General features: G+C 57.7%; 3 protein-coding genes across 3 annotated transcripts; 2 read left to right on the top strand and 1 right to left on the bottom strand.

Moving 5' to 3' along the window:
* Positions 1–360: 360 nt before the first annotated feature.
* C8A04DRAFT_36751 (uncharacterized protein) lies at positions 361–4,781 on the top strand (the record flags this gene model as incomplete). The annotated part of the gene is made up of 6 exons (XM_062783631.1): positions 361–546; positions 628–1,507; positions 2,168–2,341; positions 2,475–2,793; positions 2,933–4,410; positions 4,501–4,781. 6 exons carry the CDS (start codon positions 361–363, stop codon positions 4,779–4,781), a joined length of 3,318 nt encoding a protein of 1,105 aa, XP_062637660.1.
* A 1,428-nt stretch (positions 4,782–6,209) lies between these two features.
* Positions 6,210–14,495, bottom strand: C8A04DRAFT_36750 (putative oxysterol binding protein; the record flags this gene model as incomplete). The annotated part of the gene is made up of 6 exons (XM_062783630.1): positions 6,210–10,429; positions 11,199–11,214; positions 11,265–12,044; positions 12,078–14,196; positions 14,270–14,346; positions 14,460–14,495. 6 exons carry the CDS (start codon positions 14,493–14,495, stop codon positions 6,210–6,212), a joined length of 7,248 nt encoding a protein of 2,415 aa, XP_062637659.1.
* A 1,538-nt stretch (positions 14,496–16,033) lies between these two features.
* On the top strand, positions 16,034–16,995 carry C8A04DRAFT_27973 (glutathione S-transferase; the record flags this gene model as incomplete). The annotated part of the gene is made up of 2 exons (XM_062780475.1): positions 16,034–16,630; positions 16,798–16,995. The coding sequence occupies 2 exons, from the start codon at positions 16,034–16,036 to the stop codon at positions 16,993–16,995; spliced, it is 795 nt and encodes a 264-aa protein (XP_062637658.1).
* Between the last annotated feature and the right edge of the window lie 419 nt (positions 16,996–17,414).

Genomic DNA, 17,414 nt, shown 5'->3' with positions numbered 1-17,414 from the left:
CCCTGAGAGGAGAAACTCCCGCCTACTGTTGCTCCAAAATCTGGGATTCCAACAACCGAGCTGCGTCGTCATTCAGGGGTAATTGTTGATGCAACAGTAAACAAGGGTTAGGGTTTCTTACCATCCGGTCGATATGGGCGCACGGGCCAGGTAGCGCCGGCCCGGCCGTCAGCACGTTCACCTGCCACGCAAGCAAGCAGCGACCGGCGCATCCGTTCATCATCGCGAATTTGTGAATCCTATCGCCTTCATCAAAATCAACGGGAGACACGACTGACCGCGTCTGAGTTGTTAGATACCCACCTTTTTTCCTCCTCCGCAGGTTGCCTTCGATCGGACGATTCTCGAACAGCCAACGCCATGAAACCCGTGATCGCGGTACCCGCAATTCTGTTGCTCATCTACCGGGCGCACTCTAAAAAGTCGCTGACGCCCGGGGGCCTCATGGCTGCGACCATCACTGCCATCGCGCACGCAGTGCATCCGTGGAACCTACCGTTTGCGCTTCTCGTCGTCTTCTTCCTTGCCGGTACCCGAGCGACTCATGTATGCTGATTCTCCAAATTCATCCCCTTTATTCCGCGTTTTATCATCGGTATTTTCGATAGCACTAACGAGTTCGTGCAGGTCAAAGAAAACATCAAGGCGGGCCTGACTCTCAAAGCCGGTGGGACATCCGGCGGCGAGGGACCACGCAACCACGTCCAAGTTTTCGCCAACTCTCTCACTGCGTCCATCTTCTCGCTGCTGCACGCCTACCAGCTGCACTCGCGCCAGCAGACCCTGCTCGCCTCGCCCGGCCACCCTGAGGGCGATGCTGGCAGCTTGTGTTTCTCCTGGGGTGGTGACCTCCTGGTGGTGGGCATCATCGCCAACTACGCCTGCGTTGCGGCCGACACGTTCAGTTCGGAGTTGGGGATCCTCGCCAAGGGCCAGCCGCGGCTTATCACCAGCCTCACGTTGCGCAAGGTGCCCCGCGGTACTAATGGCGGCGTGACGCTGACGGGGCTCGGTGCGGGACTACTGGGCAGCATCATCATTGTCACGGCGTCGATGCTGTTTCTTCCACTATGCACTAGCGCGACGGAGGGGAAGCTGGGTGGGGGCGCGGCGTGGTCTCTCGAGCAGCGGCAGACACTGATTCTGGGCCTGACGGTCTGGGGCTTGCTGGGGAGCGTGGCGGACAGTATTCTGGGCGGGCTGTTCCAGAGCAGTGTGAGGGATGTTCGCAGCGGCAAGATTGTGGAGGGTGAGGGCGGCGTGCGGGTGTTGGTCGCCGCGGATGAGCATGCTGCAGCGGTAGGTACGGATGTCAAGGCTGCGCTACTGCACGGCGAGGGCGAGTCGGCTGTGGAGGAGACGGAGCCTGCCGACAAGTATGACGCCCGCGATAAGCACCGCCGGCCGAGCTTCGGAGATGAGAAGCCGTCGCGGACAGTAGAGAATGGATGGGATCTTTTGGACAACAACGATGTCAACTTCCTGATGGCGTTTGGCATGAGTGTAGGTGCGATGGCCGTGGCTTCGTGGTACTGGCAGGTTCCACTTTCATCGGTCTTGCCTGTGGTTTAAGTTGTTTATTATACGGATCTGGTCCCTAGATATTCTGTGTGTTTAATATTAGATATTTCCTACCGAGTTGGTCTTTAGTTCGCTGTCCCACAGATACGGGAGAATTATGAGATTTGTTGTGAATGGCCGGTCTCCTAAATTTAAAAAGGGGGCCGTACCTGGGTACTTAAGACTATCTTGCGGCGGCTTGAACTTTCTGCAATTACTGCATGAAAACAGGATGGAGAACTGGAGCCAACTTTTTTCAAGCATTCTGTGCATCACATCAACGCGGAAATTAATGCATGTACGATGCAAAGAAGACGTCAGACACCCCTCAGACACCTACAAGGCCGACCCCATAATGCTTCCAAGCTCTTTTGGTCAGGTGAGGCGCAGGTTTGTTGCAATAGTTAGCGCCCTACCCCACTAACTTTCACGGCCACGGGCCCACAGCTCGACACCTGTAGAGCTTCTCTCGGACCTCTAGCGAAGCGCCGGTTGAGCCGCTCAGGAGCAGTACGGGGTAGGTAGATGCGGCTCGGTTTGTGTGCAACCAGCAACCACCACACATACGCATCAAACGACTAATCGCTCACGAAAAGCTCCAGAGCAGCCCCGCTTCCAACTCTGATCTTCAATCCTAGCACCCATGAGAGTGAGCTCCTCCACGGTCTGCGACCCCACAGACACATAACCGGCAGGCCCCATCCTGAGCAACCCCCCGTTTCCGCTTTCGACAAGCGACCCCGTCCTAGCGAGCAAGCGAGCTTTGCAAAATTCCCTGGAAGTCATGGCCCAAGCCTACGACGACGAGGAGCTGTCCATCTCTCTCTCTCCATCACAAATACGGCGCAACAGGCGAGTAGGCGAGGGGCGCTCCCATCACCACAACCACGATCATCGCCATTCCCATCACCAAGACCCGACCTCGAGCTCCTCCATCGACGCCGCCGTCATGTCTTCGTCGTCGTCGGCGCCCGGCGCCCACGGCCACCGAAACAATGCCCCGCCCCGCGATAAGTCACGTACCGAGCAGCGTATCGGCGCGTACAATATCGTCAAGACACTCGGCGAGGGCAGCTTCGGCAAGGTCAAGCTGGCCGTACACCGCGGTACCGGTCAGCAAGTGGCCCTCAAAATCATCTCGCGAAAGAACCTCATCAGCCGCGACATGCAAGGGCGCGTCGAGCGCGAGATTGAATATCTCCAATTGTTACGGCATCCGCATATTATTAAACTGTGAGAATAGAATTGAACAATTGCTTGAGCCATTCCTCGCTCCGCTCGTCCTCGCGGGGCAAAGTTACCCCGCTTCTGTGATCTCTCATTTTATCGAACTTAGCACTAATTATTGGCGAATTCGCGATGCATCTCTTAGGTACACCGTAATCAAGACACCGACCGAGATTATCATGGTGCTCGAGTTCGCCGGGGGCGAGCTGTTCGACTACATTGTCGCGCACGGGAAAATGCAGGAGGACGAGGCCCGCCGCTTTTTCCAGCAGATGCTTTGCGCTGTCGAGTACTGCCACCGCCACAAGATCGTTCACCGCGATCTAAAGCCCGAGAACCTGTTGCTCGACGACAACCTCAATGTCAAGATCGCCGACTTCGGCCTGAGCAACATCATGACGGACGGGAACTTTCTCAAGACCAGCTGTGGCTCACCCAATTATGCTGCGCCCGAGGTCATCGGCGGCAAGCTATATGCGGGACCCGAGGTGGACGTGTGGAGTTGTGGTGTGATCCTGTATGTCCTGCTGGTCGGGCGCCTGCCCTTTGACCACGAGCACATTCCCACCCTGTTCGCCAAGATCGCCCGGGGTAGTTATATGGTACCGACCTGGATGAGTCCTGGCGCGGCGAATCTCATCAAGAAGATGCTGGTCGTTAACCCCGTCCAGCGGGCGACTATTGAGGACATTCGCATGGACCCGTGGTTTCTGAAGGACCTGCCCACCTACTTGCACCCGCCCGTCGAGGAATTCCTGAACACAGGCGTCGACCCGAATAAGGCGATCAAGGTCAGTGACATTGCGCCGAACGCGCCGCCGCAGGAGCAGGAGAAGCTCCACAACGAGGTTACCGATAAGATCAGCAAAACTATGGGTTACGGGAAGCGGGATGTCGAAGAAGCCCTCGAGGCCGACGAGCCGTCTGCGATCAAAGACGCCTACATGATTGTGCGCGAGAACAAGATGATGCAGGCCAACCAGCTCTCGGGCCCCTCGGCGGACGACGCGACACCGAGTCCCTTGCTGGATCCCACCATGTCGTCTGCCCGGTCAATAACGTCAACCAGCACGGGTGCGTCCGCCGTTCGGCCCCCCTACGTCAGCAAGGTCGGCATTCTTCCTAGCAGCCTGACGCTGTACCACAAGGCGTTCATGGAGCGCGAGCGGGCGCGGGCCGAGGGGGTCGATCTGTCGGATGCGCCGCTGGCTTCCCTGGAGCCGGCATCTCAGCCACGGAACCAGGCCGAACAAGAGGAGACGCTGCGCCGGCTGAAACCGCATTCGCGCAGCTTAATGCGGCCGGACGACGCCAGCCGGCCACAGGGGCTGACTCCCGTCAACCTGGGCAGGAAGACCAAACCAACCCGGTGGCAGTTTGGAATCCGCTGTAAGAATGCACCCTGGGAGGCCCTGCTGATGATCTACAAGGCGTTGCACAAGCTGGGCGCGACATGGTTGGTGGACGAGGACTACGATACCGCACAACAAGAGGACGATGGGGGCGACTACCGCAGGCACTCGCGCAACCGAAGCTCGTCATCGGCGGCGACAGTAGACCCTCGGGACATCTACAACCTGCCTGCGGAACCATGGCATATCAATGTCCGATGGGAGACTGGGAGTACGTGACCTAATACCTTTTCTTCTTCTACCCTTGAACCATTTCCGTTTTGCTGGATAACTCCTTTTCACTAACCTCTTGCCGGTTTAGAACTTCAAAAACACTCGGCCGCCTTGAATCTCGGAGACAATGCATCACCCGTCAGCCCGCCACAAGTCACCCGCAAGAACGGTCAAGACGCGCACATCGTGGCGCTGCGCATGGAGATTCAGATCTACGAAATGGACCAGCCCGTCTTCCTCGTCGATTTCAAGATTGACGGCTACGAAACCCCCGACGGCAAGCTCCTCGAGGACAAGGAAGTCACCAGCCCGTTCCCGTTTCTCGACATGGCCGCTGCGCTCATCATCCAATTAGCCGAAGAAGAGTAGGAAAATAATCGGGCGGATGGAGCGGTGGAGCAGCAGCAGCAGCAGCAGCAGACACAACCACAGCAGCAGCAGCAAGACCAGCCGCAGCAGAAACTGAAACAGCAAGACCAGCCGCATCAGCAGACACAGCAACAGCAAGACCAGTCGGAGACACAGCAGCAGACACGGCAACAGCAGCCACAGCCACAGCAGCAGCAGACACAACCACAGCAGCAGCTGACACAGCAACAGCAAGACCAGCTGCTGGTGCAGCAGCTGGTGGAGGTGACGCGGCGACTGTCACTGCGAAAACCGGAGGAGTCCCAGGATGGTTCCCAGGATCTGAGTTAATCGAAATACGGTAGCATTTTGTGGGAACTCTGACAGCGTTGTCGATGGATATTACGACGGCTTTGGGGCTTGGCTTTGGAACAGAGACAAAGGGGTCATCAATGGTTTGGGTTACTACATCCGGGGCAGAGACGCAACATGAACACCTCGGATATTCGACGGAGCCACTGTATTCTGGTTACTTTTCGTGAGGATCCTACGTTCCCACCATTCACGACACCTTCAGCCGACGGCAAACCCCTGTCGATTTGTCCAGCACCACTAGACGCCCGATCGATCACCTCCTCAGTCATATTATTTGTAGTGCATCAAGACGACATACTACACTCAACACGCTGCGATACCTGGCGCGACGTAGCACCGGGTGCATTGATACAAACACTGCGAAGTCCTAAGTGCCGGCTGGTCTTTGAGCCGTTACACAGGCATCGCTTGGTGTGTATTGTCACGCTACTTTTACTTTTTACCTTACCATGTCGTCTTTCGAGAGGGGGCCCGAAGTGAACATGACACCACACGACACGACGCCCGAACCACTGTTGGGGGAGGGGGCGGTTAATTGCCGATGCTTAGTCTTTTTGGGTCCATGAGGCCGGCGGGGAGATAGCGGGTTGGGAGTGTGAAGGGAAGAGGACAAATTCAATGAAGAAGGATGGGTGGGCAGGCAGCGATGGTCTTTTTTATTTTGCTTTTTGCTTTTTGGTTTGCCCGGCTAGGAGGTCAGCGTGGGCTATATACAAGCGTCACGAATGGGTTATGAGTGCAATGGGTGGATTATGGATGGATTATGGGCGGATGGATGGATGGAACAGATAGATGGTATCCGTATCCCTGGCGTTGACTACAGAGGTTTATCGAATAGTTCTTCTCTCACTCATTTCCATGGCTTTATCTTTCATGGCTTATTTGAGTGATGATGCCTTTGGTGACCGGTGCCTTTAAGGACATTCACCGAAGGTGATTCCCCCGGAAACGGCCGGCGGTTGAGTGTTTTACAATATTTTCTCTTGTCCCTTCTTATGTATCACTCTGTCTTCCTAATCTGACCTTCAAATGTCCCATCAATTCAACTTTCTCAAAACAGAACCCAGACTTCCCTCAAGCCTGCAACGCCAACTCCTCCCTCGCAGCATACGACCCCTTCTTCCACCCGTGCGTGGCCTCCTTCTCCCTGCCCCCCTTCTGACCCTGTCCATTGCTCCGTTCAGCCCCAGGTGCCTTGGGCTCGCCGACTTTCCCCCATGCACCCCCACCAGGCGTGTGGATGATGATGCGGTCGCCGGCTTGCATGGGTGCGCTGTTCTTTGCGCCAAGGTTGATGAACCGTTCTTCGTATTCGTCGTCTTCTTTTTCGTCTCCCTCGTCTCCCGTTACGTTCTGGCCGGCGGTGGAATTGTCCTCAGCCTGCGACCGCTGCAACCGACGCAGGTTACTCTCCCACTTAGCCTTCTTCACCTTCCGCACCCACAAGTTCAACCCACACGCACCCTCCCCGCCACCAGCCATGCCATACGGGTGATACACACGCCGTTCACTGAGAATAGACACCTGCAGCGGGATCCGAAACTCAATATCACGCACCACACCATGCCCACCACGATGTTGCCCTTCCCCGCCCGAACCCCGGCGAATCGAAAATTCCCGCAGCAAAACCGGATACCGCCGCTCAAACACCTCGGCGTCGGTGATGCGGGTGTTGGTCATGTGCACGTGGACACCGTCGGTGCCCTCCCACGTGGGACCCGCACCGCTGCCGCCGGCGATGGTCTCGTAGTAGCCGAAGCCACGCACGGCGGTTTGCCCCGTGACGTTGCCGCCGAAGCCGAAGGTCAGGTTGTTGCAGTCGCCTTGGCTGGCGGCGCAGGCTTGGAAGGCGCGAAAGATGACGTCGGTGATGCGTTGGGAGGTGAGGACGTTGCCGCCGACGACGGCGGCGTTATCGGAGGGGGAGAGGAGGGATTTCGGGGGGATGAGGACGGTGATGGGGGCCAGGCAGCCTTGGTTGAGGGGGATGTCTTCGGAGATCATGCAGCGGAGGGCGTAGATGATGGCGGAGTAGGAGATGGCTTGGGGCGCGTTGATGTTGGCGTAGACTTCGGGGCCAGTGCCGGCGAAGTCGAAGACGGCTGCGCCGAGGTCCGGGTCGATGGTGATGCGTAGGCGGATGGGGCTGCCGTCGTCCATGAAGTCCTCGGCGGTAAGGTCGCGGCCTTGGAAGCGGGTGTGGACGGTGCGCAGGAGGGCGCGGACTTGTTGCTCGGCGTTGTGTTGGATGGCGACCATGTAGAACTGCACGGTGGCTTCGCCGTACTCGGCGATGAGCCCTTCGATCAGGGAGATGCCCTTTTGGTTGGCGGATACCTGCGCGCGGAGGTCATTGATGTTGTCGGCGAGACAGCGCGTGCCGGAGCAGCCCGGGTGCTGGGCGGGCTCGTCGTAGAAGAGCTGGACCACGCGCTCCTCGTTGAAACGGCCCTGGCTGACGAGTTTCTCGCTCTTGATGGCGGCGCCTTCTTGGTGGAGCTCGCGCGAGTGCGGCGGCATGCTGCCTGCGGTGATGCCGCCAATGTCGGCGTGGTGGGCGCGCGACGCGGCGTAGAACAGGATCTTGTCGCCGGCCGCGTTGAAGGCGGGCATGACGAGGGTCACGTCGGGCAGGTGGGTGCCGCCGTACGACGGGTGGTTCGTGATGATGACGTCTCCTTTACTGAGTCTCCCCTTCCAGATCTCGGCTTGGCGGCGCACACACGTCGACATGGAGCCCAGATGGACGGGCAAGTGCGGCGCGTTGGCCACGAGCCCGCCGTGTGCGTCAAAGATGGCACACGAGAAGTCGAGGCGCTCCTTGACATTGGTGCTGACGCTGGTCTTTTGCAGCGCGCGGCCCATCTGCTCGGCGATGGCCATGAAGCGGTGACCAAAGATGGACAGCATGATCGGGTCAACGTCGTCGTAGCTTGAAGGGTTTGGTGTATCCGTGGTTGTGGCCTTCTCAGAAGAAGACTTGTCAGCTGCAGCCGCCGAAAGATCGATAATAACGTGGGTGTCTAGCACCAGAGCAGTCGTCCTCGGCGTCACAACGATAGTCTGCGTGCCATCAGCCAGCATCGCGGGGCCCTTCACGACCTCGCCCACGTCGAGATCGCCCAGCTTGTAGACCGGCGACTTGACCCGGCCCCCTTCAAAGTACACATCCGCCTCAGAATGCTGCTTGCTCGCCGACACATCCTTGGGGGACACCTCCTGCAGCTGCTCATCCACCGTCTTCTTGTCATACCGGAAACTCTTGCCAATCCCCCGCACCCGCACATCGTCGACGATGATGTCCCGCTCGTCCAGGGTAAACCCAAACTCGTACCGATGGTGCTCAACAAACGCCTTGCCGTAATCCCACGCTGTCTCTTCTTCGTCCCCGCCGGGCTTGATAATCATCAGCGCCGACTCGGTCCCGCGGTACCGCATATTGAGGTACTCCTCGAACACGACCTGGTCGTCGTCCTCAAACCCCTGGTCCCGCAGCGCCTCCCGGGACTTGGCCTTGAGCCCGTCCAATCTGCGCTTCAGCTGGTCGACCACCTCACGCTCGCCCGTCCACACAGTCGAATCCGGCTCCTGTCGCTCGTCCACGACATCAGCCAGCGCCATGCCGTATGCCGATAGCACTGACGAGTACCGGTGAATGAGGATCTGCTTGATACCAAGCGACGCGGCAATGGCCACAGCGTGCTGCCCGCCCGCACCGCCAAATGTAGCCAGACGGTGCCGAGACGTGTCGTGGCCCTTGGCCTCGGTGATGCTGCGGATCGGCCTGGTCATTGCCTCGTTGGCGACAGTCAGGAACCCGTACGCAACCTCGTCCACGTCCATCTTCTTGCCTGTCTCGTCGTGGATTTGGTCAGCCAGCGCCTGCAGCACCTTTCGGCTCGCTTCGGGGTCCAGCCCTTGGTCCTCGTTCGGGCCAAAGATCTTGGGGAAGAACTCGGGCAGGAGGCGGCCGAGGAACAGGTTCGCATCCGTCACCGTAGCGGGCCCTCCTTTACGATAACACGCTGGGCCTGGGTGAGCACCGGCGGACTCGGGCCCAACAACAAACATGCCGTTCTTGAAGAAGAGCATCGACCCGCCTCCCGCAGCCACGGTGTTGATGTCCAGCTGTGGCGACTGGATCGTGACGCCTGCGGTGGTGGTCTCAAAGGTGTGGTCGTACCGGCCGTCGCCGTAGCGCGAGACATCGGTGCTGGTACCGCCCATGTCGAAGCCGATGACCGGGATTTTGGTCTTTTCATCGTACGACGTGATGGCATACCCGACCACACCGCCCGCTGGGCCAGATAGAATAGCCCGAAGCCCCGTGAATCGGTCCACATCCACCAACCCGCCGTCGCTCTGCATAAACTCGCATCGCGCGCCCTTGTTTCTGCTCCCGCCGCTGCTCGCCGTAGCGTCCTTTGCATCATCCCTGACACTTTTCGAACCAAGCCCGCCCTCAAACCCAGCCTGGAACCCCTCAATATACCGCTTGATCGCCGGCGTCAAGTACGCATCCGCACACACCGACGTGGCCCTTGGCACCAGCTTGATCATGGGCATCAACTCATGGCTCAGCGAGACATGGGCAAACCCAATCTCCCGCGCCACCTCGCCCACCAACGCCTCATGATCCGGAAACGTATACGCATGCATCAAGCAAACCGCCACGCTCCGGATCCCGCTATCATACACCGCCTGCAACTGCTCCCTCACCTTCTCCCTTGCAGGCCGCCTCAAAATCCGCACCACCTCCCCCGACAGTCCCATCACCAAGTCGTCGTCTGCTGCGGTCCCGGAGCCATTACTGTTCAACCCACCCGCTTTCCCATCCACCTTCGTCACCGTCCGCTCCGGGTCCTCCGCATAATCCTCCAGCGTAACCCTCTCCTCAACCTCCACCACCCGCGAGAACAGCACATCCGGCTTCCGAATCGCCAGATCAAAGATCTTAGGCCGCGACTGGTTCCCAATAACCAGACAATCCCCAAACCCCTGCGTCACCACCAACGCAATCTCCTCCCCCTTACGCTCCAGCAGCGCATTCGTTGCCACCGTTGTGCCCATGCGGATGGACTCGATGCGCGCCGTGTCGAGGGGGGTGCCGCGCGGGATCTCATTTGTGTCGTTAGAGAAATGGGACATGATGCGACGGATGCCTTCGAGCGGCGCGTCGGCGTAGTTGGCGGGGTCTTCGGAGAGTAGCTTGATGACGACGTCTTGGCCGCGGTAGGTCCCGACGCAGTCTGTGAAGGTGCCGCCGCGGTCGATGGCGATGCGGATGCCGCGTTCTTTTTGGTTGGTTGGGGGAGCCATGGTTGGGGATTGAATTGTGATGGCGAGGGGGAAAAGAGAATGATGATGATTTCGGGTTTGTACCTTGGTGCGTGTTAGTTTCGAGTTTTTAGACTTCGGTATTGAGATGAGAGCTCTCCCTGAAAACAAGCAAAGAAGAGGAGATTGAGTGAAGGCAAAACGGGACACTCACTCTTTGTCACGGGTCCCTATGAATCCCCATACAGAGAGATCAGGTCGCGTCTCTCAAGCCAACTTACAAATAACAATCCCGAAACAAATTCAAGATGTTCCAAGCTAGAGGTTGCAATGTTCGTTCGATACACTCAATCTCAAGGGCAATTGCTAAGTGAGAAGAGAAATATGGCCAACTCGCAGTTCTTATGTCTGACAAACCCCACGCTCAAACAACTCGGCAACTTGACAACTTGCCGAGCAACACAATGCAAGGATAGCTCTAGATCCTCCAACAGCTCTGCAGTATGTCCGAATACATGGCGTCACATTCAAGACAAGACAGCAGGAAGAAAGCTCCGGCTAAGGCGGAAGAGGGGCACGAGGGGCACGCGGGGCAAGCGCCCCACTTCCGATTGCTCGGCCGATAAGTTGGCCTTCGGGCCGAGGGGTCGATTGTGTCGATGAGGTTGCCAGGGTTAGGGTAAGACATGGCCCCCCTTGAATGAGCGAGCCCCATAATTGAACGTTAAACCAACCACTACACGAAATGCAGAAGAAATATTGAAAGTTGAAAATGTCGTGATATACGCTCTTGCTCCCGTCTCTATTCTTTTTATGTTCACTTCCCCCCTACCCCGAAAACAAATCCGCCACCCCAGACCACTGCCCCTTCGCCCTCTCCTCCCAATACCCATCCTTACCCCCTTTCAACCTCCAAACCTCCTCACCACCACCACCACTTCCAGCAGCATCCTGCCCAGTCGGCACCTTCGTAAACCACCGCGGCTTCCACTCTTCCCCTTGCTCCTCCATCACCCTCCTCCTCTGCCTCTGCGCCTCCTCCAATTTCACCTTCCACTCTTCCGCCTCGTCCAGCTCGCCTTGCTCTGCCAAGCGCTGGTCCGGCCGCAGCCGGCAATCCGTCGGCGGCAGCTTGCCCTTTTCCAGCGCCGTGATCTCATTCAGACTCGCCGCAAATGTCGTCAGGCCGTACGTCGTCGCCGGCTTGTCGACCAGCGACCCGGCTTTCCAGACCTCGCGGTTGCCGGGCTGCATCTTGAGAGCGTTGGTCCATGTTCCCGACATGGTGACACCGAGGTTGTCGCCGTCTGGACCGACGGTGTCGACATAGACTTCCTCGCCGCGGCCGCCAAAGACACCCTTCGAGCGGAACTCGACGGTGGCTTTGGCGCCCGTGGTGTCGTTGCAAACGTGCATGGTCCCGACCGGCTCGACGTATTTCTCGCCCATGACGACGTTGCGCAGAAACACGGTCGCCGTGTTCCAGCTGTAGTGCTCCTCCTGCGATCCCGCATCGTCCCCATCGCCTCCCGTAGCCAGCCTTAGACTCACCCGCACCCGTCCCTCCGTCGTCAGCTCGGCGCTCTTGCCCCAGAATTTCTGCGTTGGCGCCGGCGATTGCGCAAACGACCACTGCGCGCTGTCCGCGTGCATAGCCAGTCTCACGGGGCGATGTGACACCTTCTCGACTAGCAGCCGCAATCCACCAGGGACTTCGGCTTCGCTCCGCACCAGCTCAAACGTTTCGCCCAGCAGCGGGTTGAACGGCTTGCGGATGGCCCGCTCTTTGGCACGCCCGTTGCTAAACTGCGAGATGGCGAACGCCGCGACGTACAACAGCCGGTGGCTCGCCTGGTCCTGGCGTGCCGCGGCGTCGAGAAGCGGCGCGTACTCGAGCTGCTCGGCCATACGCTGCAGTAGTGAGACGGGCTCGTTCGCGGACACGGGCATCGAGATCGTGCTAAGATCCTTGCCGACATTCTTGCGCACAAACGCAATTAAGCTGGGCGGCGCCACCTTGGCCGGTGGGATGGTCTTGCGCCGGGCCACGGCGTCGGTAATGGGGAGTGGTGTGAGCGACTTTGGCTTCGCGGGGAATAGACTGTCGGCCCCATCCGCCGCGGGCTGCGCTTCATTGTCCTCAACCGACGAGATCGACGAGGAGTCGTCGATCGAGACCTCCTCTTCCTCGGCCTCCGACGCGGGGGTTTCTTCGCCTTCGTCCTCCTCGCTACGGCGGTCGATCAGCAGGACCTGGTTCTGCGACTTGTCCGAGTCACCCGCCTCCGCGTCAAAGAACTCCTCCACTGTCGACGTCGTCGATTCGAGGCTCCTCCTCGGGGCCGCAGCCGCTTGCAGTGGGATCCGCCTGCGTTTGCTTGTGTTAAGCAGGCTAGAGAACTCGACCACAACCGAGTCCAGATCCTTCAGCAGTGCCGCGCAGCTGTCGTGGGTGTCACGGTCTCCCTGTAGCGGACCGTACGACTTGGCACCGTTCAGGTTCGGCGTCGCTGCGCCGGAGGCTGGAGACGCAGCAGCAGCAGCAGTGGGGACCGCGAGGGATGCCGCAGCGGCCGTGGCAGACTGAAACGACTGCGGTGTTAATGGAGATGCCGAGCCGCTGGCTTTGCGCTTCCAGAACGACCGCCTATCCGCCGGCTGAGGCGAGGATGGGAAATAGCCATCCGAGTCTTCCGGTACCGTCGGCGTGCTGGGCGAGAGGTACATGCCGTGGCTGCTGACAGGTCGCTTCTCCGCCGCCAGGTCCTTGACAAGGCGCCGAAGGGCGTCCCGTGTGCCAACAATCCTGCTAACCAGGGACTCGACATGCTCCCAGTCCCGATCCTCCTCCTGTTGTATGTTTCGGGTCGTGGCGGGCCCAGCCTGCTGGGAACTTGCCGAGTGATCGCCCTGTGTCTCGGATGTCGGCTCGTCCACAACGCTCTCCAGCCCCCGCGCAATCTTGCTCGCCCGCTCGAGGGCCCGGGCCCAGTCGGTGAATTCCTTGGCGTTCGAAGCCCTGAGGTGCCAGACCTCTGCTCCCGAATCGATCGTGATCTCGCGGCGTCTCTCGTCCGCAGCAATGGCCGCCAGACTCAGGGGGATCGCGCCTCGAAGGGCCGAGGATGTCCGGCTGTGATAATACGATAGAGTACAGGTCGTATAGTCCAGCGAGAAGAATCGCCGGGCGTACCCCTGGCCCTTCTTTCGCCTCCTCTTGAGCAGCACGCCAACGTGGTACGAACTGGAAGCCCCAGAATCGCTCTTCCCGGCCGCAGACAGCGTTGACAACGCTCGCCCGCGCTGTGGGCCGCTGTGAAGACTGTCTACCGAGTCCGAGGTCACCGCACCCAGTCGCGGGCTGTTATTTGACTTTCCTAGGCTGGACCGGCTGGTGCTAGCCGCGGGACCGGCCTGTAGGTTGGGCAAATGGCGGGCCGTTTGCGGCGGGGCGCCCGTCGGGTAGGTCAGCAAAACAAAGGTAGCCGTCTTAGAAGTCTGCTTCGAGAAGGTATTGTCAAAAACCAGCCCGAACATCCCGCCTTGCGTGACGTCGTATGTCCCCACTGACACCTTGTCCGCTTCGCATTTCCCGTGCCATTTTATTGGTATGAATCCCTTCTTCGCCAGTTGATCCTGTGCTGTGCTAACATCTCTCTTTCCAAACAGCCCGGCTTTCGATTCGGCCACGCCGTCGGTGTGTTGTTCAAAACCGCCGAGGTCATCCGAGTGTGACATCAGATTTGTGCCTCCTGTGCCGGGGTGTTTTACAATCGCGAAGTTTCTATTAGCAATAGTTAGCAGGAGGGGTTGACCTGGGACGGCATGTAATGCTTGGTGCCAGGGGGCCATCTCACATCGACTTCTTGTGCGGTTGTACACTCCATGAAATAGTGTGGCCCGCGTCAACCTTGACCCATCGCACAATGTAGGCCTGTCAGCAGTAAAAGCTGCAGGTTAGCAACTATCGGGGTATGACCCTCATTGTAGCCAGAAATTGGCGCTGAAAACGAGGTCTCAGCAAGATATCCCATTAGCGCGACGCACCTTGCTATGAATTTCCAACTGCTCGATGCCCGCCATGCTGTTGTTGGCCCTAGGCTGCGCTCGAAGCTGCTGTCGCGATGTAAATGCTTGGCTGGTGGACCGATTTATCTACTCTCGAAACAAGCCGTTCATCGGAGCGTGGTCGAGAAATTTCGGAAACTGTTTGGGAAGAAGGACGCTCGGTGGAGGGGTCAATCCTCGGCGTGGAATCGATGTGGAAATAGGCGACTTTTGTTCTGGCTTTGGAGCAGGCTGAATACGAACTTGTCCGTCAGGAACCGTACAAACGCACGCAATAGTGGAGTGGCTTCGCCTCGCGTAGCTCTCCTAATCGCTCACGTCGCCCAGGTCGAGTATGTTCGTTGAGCATGGAGTGTGAAATCAAATACAAGTCCAGACGGAAGACGGGAACCTCGGCGTGGCAGCCAGGAGGTCGGGATGATCACAGGAGTGCCTAGCAATGTGGGGCAGACCAACCTCCCTCCCGTCCGGCATTGCTGTTCTTTTTTCAGGGCCTCACCCCTGTTTCGCGACTATGCCACTCTCGGTAAGGTGAGGGGAAGGATTTGGTCAGCCCTACCAATACGCCTTCCTTTGTCACCTCAATTCCCTCCCGAAACCGATCCACGGAAGACACGACCTCGTCACCGGGCTGCTGAGCCCGGCCGAAAAAGAATGGCAATATCTTTAGACGGGACGAAAAGCAGACGGTACCGACGTCCCGCCTTTTTCCCCCATTTTCAACGAGTTCGACGCCGCTATCATCAGACACGGAAGAGAACGACCCAGTTCGGGGGATAGAAACGTTGACAGCCCCAAGGCAACCAGATCAAATTCAGGACAGACTTACGTCAGCTCTGTCTTTCGTGTCGAGAACGCGTAACCCAAGAGAGGGAGACGGCCCTTGCAGACAGCTCAAAGCAAAGGTCTTTGACCTGTTTTTCTTGGGTTGTATTCCTCGATCGTGTACCCTCCAATTGGTCTGCTCGGAATAGCGAGCAACATTGGTTGATTTCATTGAACTCATTTTCTATAATTGGATAGAAACAAACTCCACACCTCATAACTACCTAATTCCCGAGATACTTGCTCAGCTTCCTTCTAATCTCTGCCAATTCCTTACCAATGCTAACAAATCTCACTACGGCGTGCGTGTACACTAAAGCAGGCTCCCCCTTTTGCTCGAAGCAGAAAAACAACCCGCTGAAGTTTCCTTTGGCGGGGAAATTCGATCCTATGAAATCCCATGATGGAGGTGAGGTGGCATAACCAGTGTAACCTCCCCGGCACTGAGGCGGGGGCGGGGCAAGCGCCCTTCAATCTACTTGCGTGACATCACCCACTCAAACCCCATTCACTCACCCACGTTTCCTCTCTTTTCCCCAACACATACATCTCATGTTCCTCTCTATTGTCACTGAAATAACTGTCTTGCTCAGACAACACAGTTTATGTTTCTCCGCTTTCCAGCAAGCGTCCATTGCATTCAGGGAATAACCCGCCAAGTAAACAGAACCGTTTCAACCAAAACAATACAAACTAAATTCCATAAACCAAACAAACTGAACAAAACGATGGCTAGCCCTCAGTACCGTCTCGTCTACTGGCCCGGCATCCCCGGCCGCGGCGAACATATCCGCCTCGTCTTCGAGGAAACCTCCACCCCCTACACCGACACCGCCACCACCTCCGACGGCCTCGACCGCGTCCTAGCCTACGTCCAGGGAAACGTCCCGGACGACAACATCAACCCCCCTCCCCTAGCACCCCCCATCCTCCAACACCTCGCCGACCCCAACAACGACACCAACGTCACCACCATCAGCCAAACCTCCAACATCCTTCTCTACCTCGCCACCCACCTGCCGCCGGGCAGCATCGCCCCAGACCCCAAAACTGACCCCAACGCGCTCTTCTACCTCAACAGCCTCGCTCTCACCGCGCTCGACGGCCTCAGCAACGAGCCGCATGATTGCCACCACCCGATTGCTTCGGGCCTGTACTACGAGGACCAGAAACCGGAGAGCCTACGGAAAGCGGACAATTACGTTCGCGTACGGCTTCCCAAGTTTCTAGGATACTTTGAGAGGGTGTTGGGGAGTGGGGCAAGTGGTGGAGGCAAGTGGTTGTACGGTGGGAAGTTTAGTTTCGCGGATCTGGTGTTGTTTCAGGTGAGTTGCTGTCTCTTGTCTTTTTTCGTTGTTCCCGCTCCCCCTCCTCCATCCCCCGGGCTTAGCCTGAAGGTTTATCTTCCCCTCTCTCGGCCATTCATCTCCTCCTTGCAAAAGTAAAGAAACGCCTCACACAATCATCTTCCCTACTAACCTCACCATCCCAGTGTCTTGACGGTGTCAAGTTCATGTTCCCCAAGGCGGTGTCAAAATATGAACGCGAAGGGACATATGCAAAGGTATTCGCGCTCTACCAAGCCGTTTCAGAGCGCCCAAAGATTACGGAGTATCTCAAAAGTTCGAGAAGGCAGAAATACTCTGACGGTATCTATCGTTACTACGAAGAGTTAGACATTGAGCCGTAGGTCACGTGCTGCTGGCAAATACCACGGGCGGAAGGAGGTCACTGGAAACCTTCAGTTGAGCATTGGATTGGGAAAGGGTGACGATGAGACACAATCTACTTAAGGGTAACTTAGTTTCAATGTTAGCCAAGACATGGGAATCACAGCACATCATACGTGAAAAAGAACAAAGTGAAAGAGCAAAACAGTGCATTAACAACCAACCCCCCGATCCTACCCACCACCCTGCCTCCTAAGAATAGCCTAGCCATCATCCATCCTCCCCCCCAATCCAACCTCCAAAAGCAAAAGAAGAAAAGAAAAGAAAATACAAAAAGGCCCACCACCACTCCCTCCACTTGGAGTACTAGCTTCAGGAAAAGAAAACTAAAATACAAAGCCCGCCACCACCCCCTCCACTAGGAAGTCCTAGCTTTGGG

The sequence above is a fragment of the Dichotomopilus funicola genome, assembly GCF_033296635.1.
Source record: "Dichotomopilus funicola strain CBS 141.50 unplaced genomic scaffold C8A04scaffold_25, whole genome shotgun sequence".
Taxonomy (NCBI): domain Eukaryota; kingdom Fungi; phylum Ascomycota; class Sordariomycetes; order Sordariales; family Chaetomiaceae; genus Dichotomopilus; species Dichotomopilus funicola.
The sequence above is the reverse complement of the archived record's forward strand: the minus strand, read 5'-3'. Positions and strand labels throughout refer to the sequence as shown.